The sequence below is a fragment of the Tachysurus vachellii genome, chromosome 24 (assembly GCF_030014155.1).
Source record: "Tachysurus vachellii isolate PV-2020 chromosome 24, HZAU_Pvac_v1, whole genome shotgun sequence".
Classification (NCBI taxonomy): domain Eukaryota; kingdom Metazoa; phylum Chordata; class Actinopteri; order Siluriformes; family Bagridae; genus Tachysurus; species Tachysurus vachellii.
In genome coordinates, this window is record NC_083483.1 from 2534190 (window position 1) to 2559468 (window position 25279).

At 36.8% G+C, this 25279-nt stretch overlaps 4 protein-coding genes across 5 annotated transcripts; all 4 read left to right on the forward strand.

Moving 5' to 3' along the window:
* Window positions 1–1798: 1798 nt before the first annotated feature.
* On the forward strand, window positions 1799–9425 carry LOC132839334 (macrophage mannose receptor 1-like). 2 transcript variants are annotated; one of them, XM_060860257.1, is made up of 6 exons: window positions 1799–1902; window positions 4104–4142; window positions 6196–6585; window positions 6769–7113; window positions 7280–7642; window positions 9234–9425. In XM_060860257.1, exons 2-6 carry the CDS (start codon window positions 4106–4108, stop codon window positions 9299–9301), a joined length of 1203 nt encoding a protein of 400 aa, XP_060716240.1. In that variant the 5' UTR covers window positions 1799–1902; window positions 4104–4105; the 3' UTR covers window positions 9302–9425. The 2 variants fall into 2 exon arrangements, with proteins under 2 accessions (XP_060716240.1, XP_060716241.1); XM_060860258.1 differs by having other exon boundaries at window positions 1814–1902; window positions 6199–6585.
* LOC132839332 (macrophage mannose receptor 1-like) lies at window positions 9333–12979 on the forward strand. The gene is made up of 5 exons (XM_060860256.1): window positions 9333–9455; window positions 10587–10628; window positions 10841–11230; window positions 11436–11813; window positions 11981–12979. The coding sequence occupies exons 1-5, from the start codon at window positions 9440–9442 to the stop codon at window positions 12355–12357; spliced, it is 1203 nt and encodes a 400-aa protein (XP_060716239.1). The 5' UTR covers window positions 9333–9439; the 3' UTR covers window positions 12358–12979.
* A 2707-nt stretch (window positions 12980–15686) lies between these two features.
* On the forward strand, window positions 15687–20976 carry LOC132839331 (macrophage mannose receptor 1-like). Its single transcript, XM_060860255.1, has 6 exons — window positions 15687–15873; window positions 17021–17062; window positions 17273–17662; window positions 17848–18183; window positions 18351–18713; window positions 20785–20976. Exons 1-6 carry the CDS (start codon window positions 15858–15860, stop codon window positions 20850–20852), a joined length of 1215 nt encoding a protein of 404 aa, XP_060716238.1. The 5' UTR covers window positions 15687–15857; the 3' UTR covers window positions 20853–20976.
* Window positions 20862–24351, forward strand: LOC132839335 (macrophage mannose receptor 1-like). Its single transcript, XM_060860259.1, has 5 exons — window positions 20862–21006; window positions 22132–22173; window positions 22382–22771; window positions 22957–23292; window positions 23459–24351. The coding sequence occupies exons 1-5, from the start codon at window positions 20991–20993 to the stop codon at window positions 23833–23835; spliced, it is 1161 nt and encodes a 386-aa protein (XP_060716242.1). The 5' UTR covers window positions 20862–20990; the 3' UTR covers window positions 23836–24351.
* The last annotated feature ends 928 nt before the right edge of the window (window positions 24352–25279 follow it).

Genomic DNA, 25279 nt, shown 5'->3' on the forward strand with positions numbered 1-25279 from the left:
ATTCATTATTTACATAAAACAAGAGTGCCAAAGATAATGATTAAAAATAGTTTTAATAGATGGTAGAAGGATTTGAAACCAAGTTCCAAATTCTTGAGAGATAATACATCATAATGTATTACACTCTAATGAAAACACTGGAAATTAGTCCCTCATCCTAATCGTTGTCTTGCATAAGTTTCCTGATAGATTATACTGATGTACAGTCACAATCTGAGGTACAATGTGTGGTAAATGAATTCTGAGGTTCATTCTCTGTTTTTTTGAGAGGTTTATATTTACATTCTGAGGTACACTATGTAGTAAATCCACTTTTTGTGTTACATTGAGCGGTACTGTATATTCAAATTCTGTGGTACATTGTGTGGAACAGTCATATTCTGAGGTACATTATGCAGTAAATCCACATTCCGAGGTACAGTCTGTGGTATATTAAGAGGTATATTCACATACTGAGATACATTTTGAGGTACATTTACAATCTGCGGTAAATTCATATTCCAAAGTACGTTCTTTGGTATTTACATTCTGATGTACTTTGTGAGGTACAATCATATTCTGAGGTACATTGTGTAGAAAATTCACATTCTAAGGTGTATTGAGTGGTAGATTGAAAGGTATATTCACATACTGGGGTACATTGTGAGGTAAATTAATGTTCTGAGGTACATTCTTTAGTACATTGAGAGGTATATAATTACATTCTGTGGTACATTGTGATGTTCAATCATATTCTGAGGTACATTCACTGGTACATTGAGAGAGATATATTTACGTTCTGAAGAACAACTGTGTAGTAATCCACATAAGGTATCTTTCCCTATCAGCATCAAAAATATTTAGAAATCTATATATCTTCATTACAAACAGAAGTTTAAATGTCACGTACGTGGGATAAAAACGGACCCAAATGCAGGACAGCTTAACAAAAAACAGGGTTTATTAACTAAAAAAAAACTAAACAGGACAAAGACGACAACAACAGACGCAGACAACAGAGGATTCCGCGCTGCAGAAGGCAACGCGGCTCAATTAAATAATACAAATAATTAACAGACATGAGGGACAGGTGTGCAGAGGCGGGGAGGAAAAGACAAGGGCGGGGCAGACACGTGAACACCAAACATAAACAAAAAGGCACATGGCCAAAGTCCGGGCAGAGTCCTGACATTAAATAGCTAATTACTGTTCTAATGATCTGTAACTGAAAATTTCAGCTAATCAGCTTGTACACTTTTTCACTAACCCTGAGGTCAGGATCAAACCAGTCACCCGAATTTCACATTTTGAATGTGGAGCTTGTCAATCTTTCTGATTTATAAATAAAAATAGTATAAAAATAAGCATTAGAACTAAGTTCACATTTACCTCCCTGTAAATGCAACTCTTTCTGTTCACTTGTCTTATCCAAATTCATGGAAAAAACATGCAGCCTCCATTCTGTAACCATGAACATCTCACACAGACATATCTATTCATTATTCAGTTATGTTCCAAAAAAAAAAAAAATCCCCTTTAATTTAGTCATGCTTTATTTCCTGGAAATAACGACAGTTTCAATGCAACGGGAAAATCCCTAATAAATAGCTTATACTGTAATAACATCTGTTTCGCAGGCAATATGCAAAGTACTGAGAGGATCAGTAAAAGAGACATACTGTACACATAAAAAAGTACATAATACAGACAGTGTTTATTAGTATATTACTGTAGCATTTACTCCCACAACACTCCCCCTCAACATTTACACAATTTATATGTAGTGTATGGAGGCTCATGCAAAGTAGTATGCTAGAGGAAAAGTGATGCTGTATAATAAGAGGTTTGTTAGGTTCAGGTGCACAAAGTGAATTGAAAAACAGAAGAGCACACACCCTGCTTGGAGTACATGACATACATGAGGTATGGAGATCTATTTATTCATGTTTTTATGGATATTTAAATATATGTCTGTACGTATCACAGCACAGTTGGCTTCTTAAAAATGATATGTCAAAAAGTGTAAATTATTTTTGTAAAGATCATATTTACAAATGTACTCATTCTAATGTGTTATTGTTTTTGTAGTAACTGCCTGCAAAGTTGCACTTGAGAGAGAGAGAGAGAGAGAGAGAGAGAGAGAGAGAGAGAGAGAGAGAGAGAGAGAGAGAGAGAGACTTTATCACTTTTTACAATAATAAAATCAGATAATTGTGTTACTAAGTGCTTGCGTGTTGCTTGGTTGAGCACAGAGCACAGAGCTTCTTCACAACATACTGCTTTAACATCTTTAGATCCCGATACCCTTGTAAAAATTAAAATATCTCAGTATACTGGAGCATATTCTTTCAGCATTACAGTCTGTGTTTTGAGATACTCTGTTTTTCCTGATCAGGTATATTGCCATAATGGCCTGAGCAAAGCTGAAATTAATCAGCTGTATTTTGTACATGTTGCTCTAAAATAAATAAAAATAAATACTGAAAAGTAAAAGCTACATAAAAACATCTTAAAATGATTAAGTTTTTACTCTTTAAACAAAACAGACATTTCTGTGTGACCTTAGGGTTTAATTTGGCAGTAAATGAGTTCATTGGGAGATTTGTGGTTAATAGTGCTTGGTACAGTGTCCTCCACTCAGCCACCAGTTCTTCAAATTATTCAGGTCTCCCATTTTTGGCATTAAGGTCAGAACTGCTCTTCTGCATCTGAACAACAGCTGAGTGTACCTCCCTTCACAATATCCTGTAGAACATCCAGCACGTCCTGTCTTATTACTGCCCAGAAGGCTTTGCTGGCATCAGTTCATTCTCCATATCTTGGAGAGTCCTGAAACTCTGCCAGCATCAGCTCTCTGTCCATTTTCTTTTCTACCTGCACTGAGAGCTTTGGCAGGTCTTTGAGAAAGCTCTCCTCCATCTGTGCCCGTGACTGCTCACTCTGTTCAGCTTTGAGTAGAAGCTGACTCTCTGCTTGCAAATTTCAGTTGGTTCTAAGAAGAGATCACCTGTATCTGTTGGCACAACATGTATGAACTCTGTCCATTCCTTTGCTGGAAACTAACTAAGAACTTTGAAGAAGCCTCCATAATAAGACCAGACCCTTGTGCTGTAATGCTCAGCATGTCACTCAATCTCCTGTGGGCTCCATACACTGCAGTCCCAATCTTCTTCATGTGAAGCTTGTGGGTTCTGTTTTAGTCTCCATATATGACATTTCATGTTCATGGAGCACGTTCATGGGCCAAACATCATCTCCCACAGGCATTTATGGGAGGCCACATGAGGTTCTGTAGATAAGCAGGGCTTCTCCAGGGCTGGTTCAGGCAAGCAGGTCCTCTTTCAAGCTGGTACAGCCGAGCAGGTCCTCTATGTTTTGGATACCCAGTTGGCTTCTGGGCTACAGGCTGAACTTTGGGCTCATTCTCTGTGGGCTTTGATGCAGCAGCTGTCCGAGCTACAGCTGCAGGTGTAAAGATCGTGGGACTCTCAGCTGCGTCTTGCCCCAGCTGCTCAGAAACACCAGGGTCACTCTGTCTCTTAGGACAGGCCTGGACAAGATGCATTGCTTTACAACATTTAAAACATTTTGCATCAAAAGATACAAAGATGCTATAATAAAAACTAAGATAATGTAATCAACACTGTTTAGCTCTTCTATACCTTCTTTAAAAATGTTTTCCTAAAACACAACTGTTTAACTAGTGTAGACTTACAACCAATGGGAATTTTCTTAATGGAGACCAGTCGCTTTAATCTAGATTATTCCTTAGAAATTGTTTGATCAGAAATAAAGAGAGGTAGATTTGACATCATAGCCGTTTTTAAAGGGAAACTAAGGAGAAAAAACATTCTTAGTGTGTTGTTTATCACTACACCATGTTTAAATGGTTTGTGATGCAAATGAGAGAGAGAGAGACAGACAGAGAGAGAGAGAGAGAGAGAGAGAGAGAGAGAGAGAGAGAGAGGAGAGAGACTGGTGAAGGAATGAATGTTTACCACAGCAGTGATGTAAGTGATAGAAAGAAAAACAGACAGAGTCAGATCATTAATTCATAATAATGAATTTTGTATAATGAAATATTTTTTTATATATTTATATATTTCAATATATATATTCTACAGATATGGTTCATCTTATTTCAGTGACCCTGCTCTTCTCAGGTTAGTGTTTACACAAGGATTTTTTTTGTGTGTGTGTGTGTATTTGTATGTGTATAAATTCTATTACTATTCCCAGCATAATTTCCCAGTTAATGCCTTTGCTGCTAATTTCATTGAAAAACAAACAAACAAACAAAAAAACATTCGCGCTATCCTGCTATTTATCCTGCTATTTTTCATTGTAATAAATGGAGCATTTGCTCACACTTATGTGTAATAGAAAAGTGTAACATGGGGCATAATGTTCGAAATACACAGCGGGAGACACCTAGGTGATTCTCCACCATAGTTTATGGGCTATTATTTATCTCAGCCACTGTAATAAATGTTCAGTCATTTTCTAACTCAATTAAATTCAAAGAATATCAGTTAACATAATATCACGTTTTTTAAACACATTCTGCAAATGAATAAATATTTAATATAAAGTTAGCTTGTTCCTGCTTTATTTAAAAGGGATGCGTACATAAGTTATTGTTTTTTATATTGTTCATATCAGGATGTGATAGGATGTGATCTCATATATGGGAATTACTTTGTAATTAAATGGCATTCGTGGAATTAAATGACTTCTTATTTTATGCTTTATTGTACCTTCTGATTGCTGCATTAGCCTGTTAGCAAAACATTTGACTACATGGCTGCATGTTTTACTACTAGAAGTTTTGCAAAGTTTTCATGTCTTTGTATTTATTGAAAAGAAGAAGTCATTTAATTTCAGCCCTTAAAGGTGCCCTTCCACACAAAACCATTTTTACTTGTATTTTTTGATATGTGTTAGGTCCATATGTGTTTGTGTTGTGTCGTGAATGTGAAAACGAACTGCTACCTCCCCGGTCAGTTCTAGCCACTTAAAAGAAATAAGGCGTCGCTGTCAGACGGAATCCTCGTATCTCCAAAACCGTTATTTTTCAGGAAATTAAAAAAACGCCGTACCTTATCTGCAGTGCACAGGGTTTAGTCCGCGTTGCAGTGGATTGTCTTGCGCTAAATTCCTGTCCTCAGACGAGCACCAGAACTAGCGGGGGTCAAGATTTTTTTTCTTTGAGCCCAGTGTTTTGAAGACATTTACCTCAGAAGACGTGTTGATTCGTTGCGACTCTTCTTGAGGAGAAATATGCCGCGAAGCTCTCCCGCAGAGTGAGGAAGATGTGGACAGTTGAAGTGTCCAATGGAGTTATGAGATTTGCGCTCAAGCTATTTTCAAGACTTTAGATTGGTTAATAACTTGTAAAAATAACAGACCCACGTGGGGACTGACCAATAGCATCGATATGTGAAAAAATATGAAATTGACCAAATTTGGACATACGAGGTTTCCGCCCGACAGCGACGAAGGGGAGAAATCAGGTCAGTTGGAAAAGCTGGTCACTCTGACGTCAGAGTGACTGAGCTCATTACTATTCATGAGCTCTCCCACTTGAGACCGCGCCCCCAGAATTCGTGTAGCTCAGTGAGTTTCCTATACAGCAAGGATGGCTGAACGTCAACGGGCTTGTGAAGAAGCCATTCTGCCGCAATTCAAACAAATTTCCTCTAGCCTAGGCTACTTATTGCGCTGGGTGAATGAATAGTCATGTTCTCATATCCTAGCGGTTAGCCAATCGGAGCCAAGCAGTATAGCTCATTTGAATATTCATGAGAACTGGCGCAAATCGAGCTGAGTCTTCCTGCAGGCTTTGTATACCACACTAGAATGGCTTGAAACAAGGTAACCAAGGCATTTTTTCCACAAAAAAATGTTACAGAATTCCATGGTAAACTTCAGACATTACCACAAAAGTAATGAAATATGTACGTGTGTCAGGGCACCGTTAAGAGAATGTTTAATTAATGTTTGTGTTGAAGAACATGTCAAGGTTTTGTGTTTCATCCTTATCTTGATCCAGTTATATGTTATATTTGTGATTTAACTTGTGTGTTTAGTTATGAGAATCTAGATGCATGTTTTAGCTTTTGTTTTTTTGTGGGACAGCATCAATAATAATGGTTAAACATATTGTTATTATTATTATTATTATTATTATTATTATTATTATTATGTTTTTCACAGTAGTATGTGGTACAGGAGCATATATTCCTCATCGCTATCACTTTGTGAATGAGAATAAAACCTGGACTGAAGCTCAGACTTATTGCAGAGAGAATTACACTGATCTGGCAACCATCAGCAACATGGGAGAGATGAAGAAGCTGAATCACACACTGATGAAGGAAAATGCAAAGAAAGCTTGGATTGGTCTTCAGAGAGCAGTACGTGGGAGATGGATGTGGTCTCTGGAAGACCAAACTTTCTACAGAGACGGAGTCACTTACACAAACTGGAATGGTGGGGAACCAAATAATGCTAGGGGAAACGAGTACTGTGTGACATGTAATAAGGATAATACATTATGGAAGGATAACCAATGTGAATCGTTGTATCCTTTTGTATGTTATGAAGGTAAGAGATGTTAATAAAAAGTAAATAAATTTAATAATGTTACAGTAATGAAAATCTACATCTAAAATGAAGTCTATAATTGTAAATTATTTTTCTTCAATTTTGTTCTTTTATTGACATAAGATGCAAAAATCTAATGAAGTCATGAATGAGCTGTTCATTGTGTACATTAATGTTTTTCAGAAAAAAACACAAACACTAAAAAATCTTTATTTATTAATAATAATATGAGCTGGTACGATGCTCAGACGTACTGCAGAGAGAAATACACCGACCTGGTCAGTGTGAGGAACCAAACTGAGAATGAGGAGATCATGAGGGTGATTAATGTTTCAGGCATTTCAGATATTTGGATCGGTCTGTTTAATGACTCCTGGATTTGGTCAGATCAGAGAAACTCCACATTCAGATACTGGAGATCTGACAAACCCACTGGAAGTTTGAACTGTGCTGCAGTGTCTGAGTCTGAGCAACGTTACTGGACTGATGTGGACTGCACAGAAAAACTCCCGTTCATCTGCCATGAGAGTGAGTTACATTGCACTCAACACTTCTTAGTTGTATTTATTTTAAAGAATTAAAGTCCCTCTGATATAAAACACTGACTGCAGAACATCATACTGTATAGATTGTAGACTGTGAACATGTTGGACTGTTTATTTCTGGTACAATTATTATTCCCTGGTATATTCAGATAAACTGATCCTGATTAAGGAGAATAAGACCTGGAAAGAAGCTCTGATATACTGCAGGGACCATCATCATGACCTGGTCTCAGTTCGCTCTGAGGAGATGCAGCTCTGGGTGAAGGAAGTGACTCAAAACGCCTCCACTGAACACGTGTGGCTCGGCCTGCGTCACACCTGCGCTCTGGGCTTCTGGTACTGGGTGAATGGAGAGATGATCTGCTACCAGTACTGGGCTCCAGGTAACGGGACAGGATTGGAAGACTGCAGTCATGAGGAGAGAACAGGAGCAGTGCAGTCTAGAGGAGATCAGAAGTGGATCAGCCTGCCTCAGAGCCAAACACTCAACTTTATCTGCTCTACCTATGAAGGTTTGTCAGTGTAGTGTTTCTGTATGTGTGTATTAAGTCAGTAAGATTTTCCTTCATATTCTATTATTATTATTATTATTATTATTATTATTATTATTCATTCTCTTAATGCAGATGTTTTATTCTATTTTAATGTAACTCCACTGTCTCTATACAGTATGATCTGTAGTATGTTATTATACTTACTGTTCTTATTAATAGCAGGTTTGTGGGTAATTATTGTGGAATCTATTTACCAGATGTTTAAACTACAGTGTGTTGGTTTGTAGATTTAATTGTTTTTAAAATTCTTTCTCAGAATAAAGAACTATAACAAACTCAGTACATTTACACCCATGCAGGAAGTTTAGAACACCAAGACCTGCAAACACTGATGTTAAAATCATTATTATTCTATTTTATTATTAAAATTTTGTCATTTTTTTGTTTGCCTGTTTTACGTGTAGACAGCTGAGTTTGTTATCAGGATGTCTGAATATTTACATGTTGATGGTTTCTATATCTGGGATTTCTGAGCACTTGTTTCTTTAATGTGTAAGAATATGGATCGTAATGACTGCTGACAATTTTATTATCAGATAAAAATAAATATAAAGATTGTGCTTCAGTGTATCTCTGTGTTTTGTGTTCAACATCACAAACATACACACAAACATGAAGAGTGTGTATGGTATGTGTAAAGTTGTCACTTTGGTCAGAACATGATTTGTTCAGTAACAAACTAAAACCACTTTCACTGAGTAGAATTTCCCGTATTCTTGTCTTGTTCATTATTTTATGCTCCATGAGGGAAATTAATCTCAATCAGTTCAGAATCTTAACAGTTCAACATTAACCCTGTCCTAAAGTTTAAACCCACAAGGTTCCACATATTAGAACAGAATGTTTCCCTAAGTTTCAAAATAATTAACAGAAAATAATGAGACCCAATTGTGTGTTACACCACAAACAAACAATACAATTACGAGTGCTAATTAGTTAACACACACATTATGGCATTTATAATACTGTATATACATAAACACTCAAACACTCACATACACACATAAACACACACACACACACACACACACACACACACACACACACACACACACATAAACACACACATAAACACACACACACGCGCACATACACGCACATACACACATAAACACTCACACACACACACGCACATACATGCACATACACACACAAACACACACAAACACAAAGCTAGCTGTGCTTCATTCAAATAAACCCTTCACACAACCCAAAATGCAAAGCTCAGCGAACTTCCTGTTGTTAAGTTTGAACCTCAGAAACTCACAGGTCTGAACCTGTAACACAGCCGATCCTGAGATAATATCTAATTCAAGGCCAGTATGAAAATGAGCTACAGTAAGAGGAAATATAGGAGGAAGACAAAACACAAACACAATGATGTCATCATTACAATCATCATTCTCCCAAAATCACTGTAATAACATTCAGTGGACAAATAAAAATAATCTAAAAATATAAAAACTTAGTGGTCGTCTCTGGACATTTATTAGTTTGTTTTTAAAGGTCAGTATCCTCATGCAGAGTAGTTGATGTTTTCCAAGCACAGGCAGCTCGGATGTTGTTCCTGAGAATAAACTGAAGCCCCTAAGGCAAAAGGATGGGAGGGGTAGATGAAAGAGGACAGGGATATAATGTGATGTCTGTGCAGTTCAGAAGCAGAAGGTGAGAAAAAGAAGAACAGAAGGACGCATTAACAAACTCACAACACACGACCTGGGAGCTTTTCTACTATTCGCTACACCACTAAAGTCCATGCGAAACATTCCAGGTATGAATATTGTACTTGTTTACATGTTTGTAGCTGAGTTTATTATATACTTTAATACTTTTATAGTGAAATGTTGTTTGAATATTTTTTCACCAAATTGTCAGATTTCACTTGTCTTGTTTCTCTCTCTCTCTCTCTCTCTCTCTCTCTCTCTCTCTCTCTCTCTCTCTCTCTCTCTGTGTGTGTAAACCCATAGTGCTCATCCCAGCATTAATCCCAGTGTAATTTCCCAATGAAAGTTGTGTGTTGCTATTTTTCTTTAGATCCGAATTTTAAATAAAAATAAAGCCAAATTTTGTTCATTTTATCCTGCGATATCTATTGTCATAAATAGAAGCGTTTGTTTGGACACACTGTAGGTGTAGCAGAAAGGTGTAAGATGGGGAGGAGAAACTTAGGTGATTCTCCACCATAGTTTATAGGCTATTGTTTATCTCTAGACTAGGAGATAAATTAACTCTAAACTAGGGCTTGACAGATTCTTTTCTTGCGATTGCTACATTATCCTGATATCTGAACCTTTTACCATGTGACTGTGTGTGTTGTTGTCTGCTGATATTCAGAATAAAATATTTGCAATTTTTGCAACATTTCTGCCATTTTGACAGCATCATGAAAAAATCAAGATAGATTTTTGGTTAAAGAGAAAACAGATCATTTTTATCACTCAAGAGATTCTGCTTGACATAAAAAAAGTCAATGAAATGTAAAGGTATGTCACAAGGTAAAGGTCAGTGTGCTGCAAGGAAGGAGAGGAGTTCATATGACTAGACGATGTACCACAATGTCCAGTATCCTAGTGATGATGTAGTCATTTAAACCACACCCCTTTTCAGCATCATGCCCCTTTGTGACACGTTACCGCTGCTCCAGTGGTCACAAAACATTGAGCCAATCGCCTTTAACTGTAATTTAAACTGAAATGTTTAATAAATGGGATCTGGGATTTTGCCACAAAACAGGAAGTTGTTTCCGTCATGAAAGCACGAGCGATGGGTCAGATATGAAGCTTGAGACAACAAACATGATGTTTATTTCTTTCATAAGTAATAATGACAAACCAATATCATATCTAAATTTAAAACTCTTTATTTACTTTCTCACTTGTTTATTTATTTAATTTATTTACAGACATGAGTCATGAATGGGGTTTTGTTATCCTGGTCTTCTCAGGTCAGTGTTGTGTGCATTATAAGTTGTGTGTATTTGTGTTTACAGATAGTGTGATCAATTCATTTCAGCTCTTAATAAAATATATATATATATTGATAATTGTTTAAAAAGCTGTTAAAGAATGTGTCATGATTTTGTGTTTGATCCATATTTTGATCCAATGATATGTTTGTGATGATGATTTAATTTGTGTGTTTATTTATTTTGCATAGTTATATGTGGTACAGGAGCATATATTCCTCATCGCTATCACTTTGTGAATGAGAATAAAACCTGGACTGAAGCTCAGACTTACTGCAGAGTGAATTACACTGATCTGGCAACCATCAGCAACATGGGAGAGATGAAGAAGCTGAATCACACACTGATGAAGGAAAATGCAAAGAAAGCTTGGATTGGTCTACAGAGAGCAGGACCTGGGAGATGGATGTGGTCTCTGGAAGACCAAACTTTCTACAGAGACGGAGTCACTTACACAAACTGGAATAGTGGAGAACCAAATAATGCTCAGGGAAACGAGTACTGTGTGACATGTAATAAGGATAATACATTATGGAATGATAACAAATGTAAAACGCTGTATCTTTTTGTATGTTATAAAGGTAAGAGATGTTAATAAAAAGTAAATAAATTTAATAATGTTACAGTAATGAAAATCTAAATTTAAAATTATGTCTCTAATTGTATTAGTTATTTCTCTTGATTTTTGTTCTACTTTCCTTTTTGTTAAATTTCTTTAATTGACATAAGATGCAAAAACCTAATAAAGTCATGAATGAGTTGTTTATTGTGTTATTTTTTTCTCAGAAAAAAAAACAAACAATATTAAATATGAATTAATTAAGGATAAAAAGAGCTGGTACGATGCTCAGACCTACTGCAGAGAGAATTACATCGACCTGGTCAGTGTGAGGAACCAAACTGAGAATGATGAGATCAAGAAAGTCGCTCAACATTTAAAATGTGAGGCGAGCCAGCAACCCACTAAAGATTGTGAAGAAAATATTTGGATCGGTCTGTTTAATGACTCCTGGAATTGGTCAGATCAGAGAAACTCCACATTCAGATACTGGAGCTCTGACAAACCCAGTGGAAGTTTGAACTGTTCTGCAGTGTCTGAGTCTGAGCAACGTTACTGGACTGATGTGGACTGCACAGAAAAACTCCCGTTCATCTGCCATGAGAGTGAGTTACATTACACTCAACACTTTTTAGTTGTATTTATTTTTAAAGAATTAAAGTCCCTCTGATATAAAACACTGACTGCAGAACATCATACTGTATAGACTGTAGACTGTGAACATGTTGGACTGTTTATTTCTGGTACAATTATTATTCCCTGGTATATTCAGATAAACTGATCCTGATTAAGGAGAATAAGACCTGGAAAGAAGCTCTGATATACTGCAGGAACCATCATCATGACCTGGTCTCAGTTCGCTCTGAGGAGATGCAGCTCTGGGTGAAGGAAGTGACTCAAAACGCCTCCACTGAACACGTGTGGCTCGGCCTGCGTCACACCTGCGCTCTGGGCTTCTGGTACTGGGTGAATGGAGAGATGATCTGCTACCAGAACTGGGCTCCAGGTAACGGGACAGGATTGGAAGACTGCAGTCATGAGGAGAGAACAGGAGCAGTGCAGTCTAGAGGAGATCAGAAGTGGATCAGCCTGCCTCAGAGCCAAACACTCAACTTTATCTGCTCTACCTATGAAGGTTTGTCAGTGTAGTGTTTCTGTATGTGTGTATTAAGTCAGTAAGATTTTCCTTCATATTCTATTATTATTTTTATTATTATTATTATTATTATTATTATTATTATTATTATTATTATTATTATTATTCATTCTCTTAATGCAGATGTTTTATTCTATTTTAATGTAACTCCACTGTCTCTATACAGTATGATCTGTAGTATGTTATTATACTTACTGTTCTTATTAATAGCAGGTTTGTGGGTAATTATTGTGGAATCTATTTACCAGATGTTTAAACTACAGTGTGTTGGTTTGTAGATTTAATTGTTTTTAAAATTCTTTCTCAGAATAAAGAACTATAACAAACTCAGTACATTTACACCCATGCAGGAAGTTTAGAACACCAAGACCTGCAAACACTGATGTTAAAATCATTATTATTCTTCTTTATTATTAAAATTTTGTCATTTTTTTGTTTGCCTGTTTTACGTGTAGACAGCTGAGTTTGTTATCAGGATGTCTGAATATTTACATGTTGATGGTTTCTATATCTGGGATTTCTGAGCACTTGTTTCTTTAATGTGTAAGAATATGGATCGTAATGACTGCTGACAATTTTCTTATCAGATAAAATAAATATAAAGATTGTGCTTCAGTGTATCTCTGTGTTTTGTGTTCAACATCACAAACATACACACAAACATGAAGAGTGTGTATGGTATGTGTAAAGTTGTCACTTTGGTCAGAACATGATTTGTTCAGTAACAAACTAAAACCACTTTCACTGAGTAGAATTTCCCGTATTCTTGTCTTGTTCATTATTTTATGCTCCATGAGGGAAATTAATCTCATACACAACTCTGGTTCAGTCAACAGTTCAACATTAACCCTGTCCTAAAGTTTAAACCCACAAGGTTCCACATATTAGAACAGAATGTTTCCCTAAGTTTCAAAATAATTAAAAGAAAATAATGAGACCCAATTGTGTGTTACACCACAAACAAACAATACTATTACGAGTGCTAATTAGTTAACACACACATTATGGCATTATAATACTGTATATACTCACAAACACACATAGTAACCATCTTTGAGTTGATGAAGAGGAGGACATGGCTGTGAGGAAGAGCAGCCAAAGCTCAACAAAACTGTGGCAACAAATCAGAGCGGCGACTGCAACTATTCACCCTGATCGCTCCAGAAGAGGTAAGGACTCGTTCGGCTCGTGTATTAACACACATGTATGTCTCTACTGTAAAGAAGAGACACCGCTCCCAGATCGCACTGCGACTCGCCAGCATCCTGTGTTCACTTTTACTTTTTTTATTTTTCCTCCACTCTTACAGACTCTCTTCTCTTTTTTTTCCCATTGCAATTTTGTAAATAAAACTAAAAAGATCTCTGCTTCAGTGTCTCTGTGTGTTGCCCTCGCAGTGTGAGTCGCTACAACAGAAATGTCCAAAAGTACACAGAGGTGGAGTATTAATCTAGACACATTATACAACATTACTTAACAATTATTATCATCATATTTACTTTTAAGTTAATCAATTACTAAAAAACGTTCATTACAAGCAGAAGTTTAAATACATTAAGATAGTCACTGTCGCATGTCTTGTTTACAGCCAAATAATCTGGTATGAAGCTCAGATCTACTGCAGAGAGAAACACACCGACGTGATCAGTGTGAGGAAACAAACTGAGAATGTACTCAGAGAACAATAGTGAATATAGTGAATTATAATTAATCATCATTTATTTCACTTCTTTCTTTTTACTTTCCTGTCCATGTGGTGAATCTGCTCATCCACTAATTCTTTACTTGTGTTACCAGATACACTGATCCTGATGAAGCATCTGACCTGGAAATACTGAGATACTGCAGGAACCACCATCATGACCGCGAGGAGAGAAGCAGAGCAGTGCAGTCTGGAGGAGAGCAGAAGTGGATCAGCCTGCAACTTCATCTGCTCCACCTATGAAGGTCAGTCAGTCACGCTTGGAAACTGGAACCTAAGTAGTGCTAATTAAGGAGAAATAGGAAAGAAGTGAGAGTGATGAGTGAATGTATGGAAAGATCATGTGATGTACAGGGGTTGATGGGTAGTGTAGCTCTGCACCACACTGTGTTACTATGACAAACAGATTAAACCAAAGACGCTGCATCGTGTTATTTCAACTGTTTTGGACCAGCTGTGGATTTTCTGCAGATATATGTTTACAAAGCCTCCTGTTTCTAAACACACTCACACACACACACACTCACACACACACTCACACTCACACACACACACACACACACACACACACTCACACGCACACACACACGCACATACACGCACATACACACACACACACAAACACACTCACACTCACACACACACATAAACACTCACACACTCACACACACACGCACATACACGCACATACACACACGCACATACACGCACATACACACGTACATATACACACATACACACACACACACGTACATATACGCACATACACACACACACGTACATATACGCACATATACACACACACACACGTACATATACGCACATACACACACGCACATACACGCACATACACACACACACAAACACACTCACACTCACACACATACACGCACATACACACACACACACAAACACACTCACACACACACATAAACAGTCACACACTCACACACACGCACATACACACACATACACACACACACACGTACATATACGCACATACACACACACACACACACGCATGCCCACACACACACATACACACACACACACACACACACACATACACACTCACACACACACGCACATACACACACATACTGTACACGCACACACACACACACATACACACTCGCACTCACACTCACACACACGCACATACAGGTATACGCACATACTGTATACACAGACACGCAAACACACAAAGCTAGCTGCGCTTCATTCAAATAAACCCTTCACACGACCCAAAATGCCAAGCTCAGCGAACTTCCTGTTGCTAAGTTTGAACCTCAGAAACTCACAGGTCTGAACCTGTAACACAGCCGATCCTGAGATAATATCTAATTCAAGGCCAGTATGAAAATGAGCTAAGAGGAAATATAGGAGGAAGACAAAACACAAACACAATGATGTCATCATTACAATCATCATTCTCCCAAAATCACTGTAATAACATTCAGTGGACAAATGAAAATAATCTAAAAATGTAAAAACTTAGTGGTCGTCTCTGGACATTTATTAGTTTGTTTTTAAAGGTCAGTATCCTCATGCAGAGTAGTTGATGCTTCCTGTTTTCCAAGCACAGGCAGCTCGGATGTTGTTCCTGAGAATAAACTGAAGCCACAAAGGCAAAAGGATGGGAGGGGTAGATGAAAGAGGACAGGGATATAATGTGATGTCTGTGCAGTTCAGAAGCAGAAGGTGAGAAAAAGAAGAACAGAAGGACGCATTAACAAACACACAACACACGACCTGGGAGCTTTTCTACTATTCGCTACACCACTAAAGTCCATGCGAAACATTCCAGGTATGAATATTGTACTTGTTTACATGTTTGTAGCTGAGTTTATTATATACTTTAATACTTTTATAGTGAAATGTTGTTTGAATATTTTTTCACCAAATTGTCAGATTTCACTTGTCTTGTTTCTCTCTCTCTCTCTCTCTCTCTCTCTCTCTCTCTCTCTCTCTCTCTCTCTCTCTCTCTCTCTATCTCTCTCTCTGTGTGTAAACCCATAGTGCTCATCCCAGCATTAATCCCAGTGTAATTTCCCAATGAAAGTTGTGTGTTGCTATTTTTCTTTAGATCCGAATTTTAAATAAAAATAAAGCCAAATTTTGTTCATTTTATCCTGCGATATCTATTGTCATAAATAGAAGCGTTTGTTTGGACACACTGTAGGTGTAGCAGAAAGGTGTAAGATGGGGAGGAGAAACTTAGGTGATTCTCCACCATAGTTTATAGGCTATTGTTTATCTCTAGACTAGGAGATAAATTAACTCTAAACTAGGGCTTGACAGATTCTTTTCTTGCAATCACTACATTATCCTGATATCTGAACCTTTTACCATGTGACTGTGTGTGTTGTTGTCTGCTGATATTCAGAATAAAATATTTGCAATTTTTGCAACATTTCTGCCATTTTGACAGCATCATGAAAAAATCAAGATAGATTTTTGGTTAAAGAGAAAACAGATCATTTTTATCACTCAAGAGATTCTGCTTGACATAAAAAAAGTCAATGAAATGTAAAGGTATGTCACAAGGTAAAGGTCAGTGTGCTGCAAGGAAGGAGAGGAGTTCATATGACTAGACGATGTACCACAATGTCCAGTATCCTGGTGATGATGTAGTCATTTAAACCACACCCCTTTTCAGCATCATGCCCCTTTGTGACACGTTACCGCTGCTCCAGTGGTCACAAAACATTGAGCCAATCGCCTTTAACTGTAATGTAAACTGAAATGTTTAATAAATGGGATCTGGGATTTTGCCACAAAACAGGAAGTTGTATCTGTCATGAAAGCACGAGCGATGGGTCACATATGAAGCTTGAGACAACAAACATGATGTTTATTTCTTTCATAAGTAATAATGACAAACCAATATCATATCTAAATTTAAAAATCTTTATTTACTTACTCACTTGTTTATTTATTTAATTTATTTACAGACATGAGTCATGAATGGGGTTTTGTTATCCTGGTCTTCTCAGGTCAGTGTTGTGTGCACTATAAGTTGTGTGTATTTGTGTTTACAGATAGTGTGATCAATTCATTTCAGCTCTTAATAAAATATATATGTATTGATAATTGTTTAAAAAGCTGTTAAAGAATGTGTCATGATTTTGTGTTTGATCCATATTTTGATCCAATGATATGTTTGTGATGATGATTTAATTTGTGTGTTTATTTATTTTGCATAGTTATATGTGGTACAGGAGCATATATTCCTCATCGCTATCACTTTGTGAATGAGAATAAAACCTGGACTGAAGCTCAGACTTACTGCAGAGTGAATTACACTGATCTGGCAACCATCAGCAACATGGGAGAGATGAAGAAGCTGAATCACACACTGATGATGAAAAATGCAAAGAAAGCTTGGATTGGTCTACAGAGAGCAGGACCTGGGAGATGGATGTGGTCTCTGGAAGACCAAACTTTATACAGAGACGGAGTCAATTATACAAAATGGAATAGTGGAGAACCAAATAATGTTGGGGGAGTTGAGTACTGTGTGGTATATAATAACTACACTACATTATGGAATGATAACAAATGTGAATTGTTGTATCCTTTTGTATGTTATGAAGGTAAGAGATGTTAATAAAAAGTAAATAAATTTAATAATGTTACAGTAATGAAAATCTAAATCTAAAATGGAGGATCTAATTGTGTTAGTTATTTTTCTTGATTTTTGTTCTTTTATTGACATAAGATGCAAAAATCTAATGAAGTCATAAATGAGCTGTTCATTGTGTACATTAATGTTTTTCAGAAAAAAACACAAACACTAAAAAATATGTATTTATTAATAATAATATGAGCTGGTACGATGCTCAGACCTACTGCAGAGAGAAATACACCGACCTGGTCAGTGTGAGGAACCAAACTGAGAATGAGGAGATCATGAGGGTGATTAATGTTTCAGTTGTTTGGATCGGTCTGTTTAATGACTCCTGGATTTGGTCAGATCAGAGAAACTCCACATTCAGATACCGGAGATCTGACAAACCCAGTGGAAGTTTGAACTGTGCTGCAGTGTCTGAGTCTGAGCAACATTACTGGACTGATGTGAACTGCACAGAAAAACTCCCGTTCATCTGCCATGAGAGTGAGTTACATTACACTCAACACTTCTTAGTTGTATTTTATTTTAAAGAATTAAAGTCCCTCTGATATAAAAGACTGACTGCAGAACATCATACTGTATAGATTGTAGACTGTGAACATGTTGGACTGTTTATTTCTGGTACAATTATTATTCCCTGGTATATTCAGATAAACTGATCCTGATTAAGGAGAATAAGACCTGGAAAGAAGCTCTGATATACTGCAGGGACCATCATCATGACCTGGTCTCAGTTCGCTCTGAGGAGATGCAGCTCTGGGTGAAGGAAGTGACTCAAAACGCCTCCACTGAACACGTGTGGCTCGGCCTGCGTCACACCTGCGCTCTGGGCTTCTGGTACTGGGTGAATGGAGAGATGATCTGCTACCAGAACTGGGCTCCAGGTAACGGGACAGGATTGGAAGACTGTGGTCATGAGGAGAGAACAGGAGCAGTGCAGTCTAGAGGAGATCAGAAGTGGATCAGCCTGCCTCAGAGCCAAACACTCAACTTTATCTGCTCTACCTATGAAGGTTTGTCAGTGTAGTGTTTCTGTATATGTGTATTAAGTCAGTAAGATTTTCCTTCATATTCTATTATTATTATTATTATTATTATTATTATTATTATTATTATTATTATTATTATTGTTATTATTATTATTATTATTATTATTATTCATTCTCTTAATGCAGATGTTTTATTCTATTTTAATGTAACTCCACTGTCTCTATACAGTATGATCTGTAGTATGTTATTATACTTACTGTTCTTATTAATAGCAGGTTTGTGGGTAATTATTGTGGAATCTATTTACCAGATGTTTAAACTACAGTGTGTTGGTTTGTAGATTTAATTGTTTTTAAAATTCTTTCTCAGAATAAAGAACTATAACAAACTCAGTACATTTACACCCATGCAGGAAGTTTAGAACACCAAGACCTGCAAACACTGATGTTAAAATCATTATTATTCTATTTTATTATTAAAATTTTGTCATTTTTTTCTTTGCCTGTTTTACGTGTAGACAGCTGAGTTTGTTATCAGGATGTCTGAATATTTACATGTTGATGGTTTCTATATCTGGGATTTCTGAGCACTTGTTTCTTTAATGTGTAAGAATATGGATCGTAATGACTGCTGACAATTTTCTTATCAGATAAAAATAAATATAAAGATTGTGCTTCAGTGTATCTCTGTGTTTTGTGTTCAACATCACAAACATACATACAAACATGAAGAGTGTGTATGGTATGTGTAAAGTTGTCACTTTGGTCAGAACATGATTTGTTCAGTAACAAACTAAAACCACTTTCACTGAGTAGAATTTCCCATATTCTTGTCATGTTCATTATTTTATGCTCCATGAGGGAAATTAATCTCATACACAACTCTGGTTCAGTCAACAGTTCAACATTAACCCTGTCCTAAAGTTTAAACCCACAAGGTTCCACATATTAGAACAGAATGTTTCCATAAGTTTCAAAATAATTAAAAGAAAATAATGAGACCCAATTGTGTGTTACACCACAAACAAACAATACTATTACGAGTGCTAATTAGTTAACACACACATTATGGCATTATAATACTGTATATACTCACAAACACACATAGTAACCATCTTTGAGTTGATGAAGAGGAGGACATGGTTGTGAGGAAGAGCAGCCAAAGCTCAACAAAACTGTGGCAAGAGCGGTGACTGCAACTATTCACCCTGATCGCTCCAGAAGAGGTAAGGACTCGTTTGGCTCGTGTATTAACACACATGTATGTCTCTACACATAAACACTCACACACACACACGCGCATAAACGCACATACACACACGCACATACACACACGTACATATACGCACATACATACACACGTACATATACGCACATACACACACACACACGTACATATACGCACATACACACACACGCACATACACACACATACACACACACAAACACACACACACACACATAAACACTCACACACTCACACACACACTCACATACACACACGCACATACACGCACATACACACACACACGTACATATAAGCACATTCACACACACACACATGCATGCACACACACACACACACACACACATACACACTCACACACACACGCACATACACACACATACTGTACACACACACACACACATACACACATAAACACTCACACACACACACGCACATACACGCACATACACACACACAAACACACACAAACACAAAGCTAGCTGTGCTTCATTCAAATAAACCCTTCACACGACCCAAAATGCAAAGCTCAGCGAACTTCCTGTTGCTAAGTTTGAACCTCAGAAACTCACAGGTCTGAACCTGTAACACAGCCGATCCTGAGATAATATCTAATTCAAGGCCAGTATGAAAATGAGCTAAGAGGAAATATAGGAGGAAGACAAAACACAAACACAATGATGTCATCATTACAATCATCATTCTCCCAAAATCACTGTAATAACATTCAATGAACAAATAAAAATAATCTAAAAATGTAAAAACTTAGTGGTCGTCTCTGGAGATTTATTAGTTTGTTTTTAAAGGTCAGTATCCTCATGCAGAGTAGTTGATGTTTTCCAAGCACAGGCAGCTCGGATGTTGTTCCTGAGAATAAACTGAAGCCCCTAAGGCAAAAGGATGGGAGGGGTAGATGAAAGAGGACAGGGATATAATGTGATGTCTGTGCAGTTCAGAAGCAGAAGGTGAGAAAAAGAAGAACAGAAGGACGCATTAACAAACTCACAACACACGACCTGGGAGCTTTTCTACTATTCGCTACACCACTAAAGTCCATGCGAAACATTCCAGGTATGAATATTGTACTTGTTTACATGTTTGTAGCTGAGTTTATTATATACTTTAATACTTTTATAGTGAAATGTTGTTTGAATATTTTTTCACCAAATTGTCAGATTTCACTTGTCTTGTTTCTCTCTCTCTCTCTCTCTCTCTCTCTCTCTCTCTCTCTCTCTCTCTCTCTCTGTGTGTAAACCCATAGTGCTCATCCCAGCATTAATCCCAGTGTAATTTCCCAATGAAAGTTGTGTGTTGCTATTTTTCTTTAGATCCGAATTTTAAATAAAAATAAAGCCAAATTTTGTTCATTTTATCCTGCGATATCTATTGTCATAAATAGAAGCGTTTGTTTGGACACACTGTAGGTGTAGCAGAAAGGTGTAAGATGGGGAGGAGAAACTTAGGTGATTCTCCACCATAGTTTATAGGCTATTGTTTATCTCTAGACTAGGAGATAAATTAACTCTAAACTAGGGCTTGACAGATTCTTTCCTTGCGATTGCTACATTATCCTGATATCTGAACCTTTTACCATGTGACTGTGTGTGTTTCGGACTGCTGATATTCAGAATAAAATATTTGCAATTTTTGCAACATTTCTGTCGTTTTAACAGCATCATGAAAAAATCAAGATAGATTTTTGGTTAAAGAGAAAACAGATCATTTTTATCACTCAAGAGATTCTGCTTGACATAAAAAAAGTCAATGAAATGTAAAGGTATGTCACAAGGTAAAGGTCAGTGTGCTGCAAGGAAGGAGAGGAGTTCATATGACTAGACGATGTACCACAATGTCCAGTATCCTGGTGATGATGTAGTCATTTAAACCACACCCTTTTTCAGCATCATGCCCCTTTTTGACACGTTACCGCTGCTCCAGTGGTCACAAAACATTGAGCCAATCGCCTTTAACTGTAATTTAAACTGAAATGTTTAATAAATGGGATCTGGGATTTTGCCACAAAACAGGAAGTTGTTTCCGTCATGAAAGCACGAGCGATGGGTCAGATATGAAGCTTGAGACAACAAACATGATGTTTATTTCTTTCATAAGTAATAATGACAAACCAATATCATATCTAAATTTAAAAATCTTTATTTACTTACTCACTTGTTTATTTATTTAATTTATTTACAGACATGAGTCATGAATGGGGTTTTGTTATCCTGGTCTTCTCAGGTCAGTGTTGTGTGCACTATAAGTTGTGTGTATTTGTGTTTACAGATAGTGTGATCAATTCATTTCAGCTCTTAATAAAATATATATATTGATAATTGTTTAAAAAGCTGTTAAAGAATGTGTCATGATTTTGTGTTTGATCCATATTTTGATCCAATGATATGTTTGTGATGATGATTTAATTTGTGTGTTTATTTATTTTGCATAGTTATATGTGGTACAGGAGCATATATTCCTCATCGCTATCACTTTGTGAATGAGATTAAAACCTGGACTGAAGCTCAGACTTACTGCAGAGTGAATTACACTGATCTGGCAACCATCAGCAACATGGGAGAGATGAAGAAGCTGAATCACACACTGATGAAGGAAAATGCAAAGAAAGCTTGGATTGGTCTACAGAGAGCAGGACCTGGGAGATGGATGTGGTCTCTGGAAGACCAAACTTTCTACAGAGACGGAGTCAATTATACAAACTGGCATAGTAATGAACCAAATAATGCTGGGGGAGTTGAGTACTGTGTGGTATATAATAAGGATAATACATTATGGAATGATAAACTATGTGAAACATCGTATCCTTTTGTATGTTATGAAGGTAAGAGATGTTAATAAAAAGTAAATAAATTTAATAATGTTACAGTAATGAAAATCTAAATCTAAAATGGAGGATCTAATTGTGTTAGTTATTTTTCTTGATTTTTGTTCTTTTATTGACATAAGATGCAAAAATCTAATGAAGTCATGAATGAGCTATTCATTGTGTACATTAATGTTTTTCAGAAAAAAACACAAACACTAAAAAATATGTATTTATTAATAATAATATGAGCTGGTACGATGCTCAGACCTACTGCAGAGAGAAATACACCGACCTGGTCAGTGTGAGGAACCAAACTGAGAATGAGGAGATCATGAGGGTGATTAAAGGTTCAGATATTTGGATCGGTCTGTTTAATGACTCCTGGAATTGGTCAGATCAGAGAAACTCCACATTCAGATACTGGAGATCTGACAAACCCAGTGGAAGTTTGAACTGCGCTGCAGTGTCTGAGTCTGAGCAACGTTACTGGACTGATGTGGACTGCACAGAAAAACTCCCGTTCATCTGCCATGAGAGTGAGTTACATTACACTCAACACTTTTTAGTTGTATTTATTTTAAAGAATTAAAGTCCCTCTGATATAAAACACTGACTGCAGAACATCATACTGTATAGATTGTAGACTGTGAACATGTTGGAATGTTTATTTCTGGTACAATTATTATTCCCTGGTATATTCAGATAAACTGATCCTGATTAAGGAGAATAAGACCTGGAAAGAAGCTCTGATATACTGCAGGGACCATCATCATGACCTGGTCTCAGTTCGCTCTGAGGAGATGCAGCTCTGGGTGAAGGAAGTGACTCAAAACGCCTCCACTGAACACGTGTGGCTCGGCCTGCGTCACACCTGCGCTCTGGGCTTCTGGTACTGGGTGAATGGAGAGATGATCTGCTACCAGAACTGGGCTCCAGGTAACGGGACAGGATTGGAAGACTGCAGTCATGAGGAGAGAACAGGAGCAGTGCAGTCTAGAGGAGATCAGAAGTGGATCAGCCTGCCTCAGAGCCAAACACTCAACTTTATCTGCTCTACCTATGAAGGTTTGTCAGTGTAGTGTTTCTGTATGTGTGTATTAAGTCAGTAAGATTTTCCTTCATATTCTATTATTATTTTTATTTTTATTATTATTATTATTATTATTATTATTATTCATTCTCTTAATGCAGATGTTTTATTCTATTTTAATGTAACTCCACTGTCTCTATACAGTATGATCTGTAGTATGTTATTATACTTACTGTTCTTATTAATAGCAGGTTTGTGGGTAATTATTGTGGAATCTATTTACCAGATGTTTAAACTACAGTGTGTTGGTTTGTAGATTTAATTGTTTTTAAAATTCTTTCTCAGAATAAAGAACTATAACAAACTCAGTACATTTACACCCATGCAGGAAGTTTAGAACACCAAGACCTGCAAACACTGATGTTAAAATCATTATTATTCTATTTTATTATTATCTGTCATTTTTAATCAGCGGCTGGTGGTCTCTCTAATGCCGGCCATGTTAAATCTGAATATGGAGTTAAATGATTATTCTTATTTTCTCAAATAAAATAAATCTCAAGTATTCTGTTGAGAGTTTTTAATTGTCGCTGTCTTGTTTGTAATTTGTATTTGTTTATTTTTCTTTATAATTGCCTGTATAGACTATAACTTTGCTGTAAATACTGTACAAACCGTTGTAATTAGTTTTAGGGTCAAGGAAAAACTATAGCATTATAGAATTTTTACATGAAATCAAATTAAAATATTTCGACTCGTTAGGATTTCAGCGTGTTTCGTTTGGCCTCCAACAACAAATGATATCTAAGGCTGACGAATCAGCCATCATATTTAGAGAGTGGAAGGTTTTTTGATTTAGGAGATGCTTCTTTTATGATGAGTTCGAACAGCCAATCAGACACCTTCTTTTCAATTTTATTAACAGAAGTTGCACCAAATCCAGACAGCGTGAGTTTGTTGAAACTTGCAAATACTTGTTTACAAAGCCTCCGGTACCTAAACACTATCTGTTCTCACACACAATAGCTAGCTGTACCTTATTCAAAAAACCTCCTCACATGACCCAAAATACAAAACACAATGAACTTCCTGTTGCTATATATGAAAATAGTCTGTACCTTGGAAACATGCAGGTCTGAAACTGTCACATGACTGATGCTGAGATAATATCTGGTTCTAGGGCAGTATGATAGGAAATATAGAAGAGCTGAGAGGAAATATAGAAGACCATGTTTTGTAATCTCCCGTAATACATACACTTATATTTCCAATCTACATTTTAAAAAAATATAACGTAACGTTTTTGTTTTTTTACACACACTCTGAAAATGACGTATTTACAATCTATTGGATTTTTAGAATAACTCTTGTAATAGACAGCCAAGAGTGAACAACTGTCTGTCATCCAGCTTATGTACAGCTTATCAACATGTTCTAAAAACTGAATCTGTTTCAACTCATCTTTTAGTCGACGATGAGTCTTGAAGCTTAAG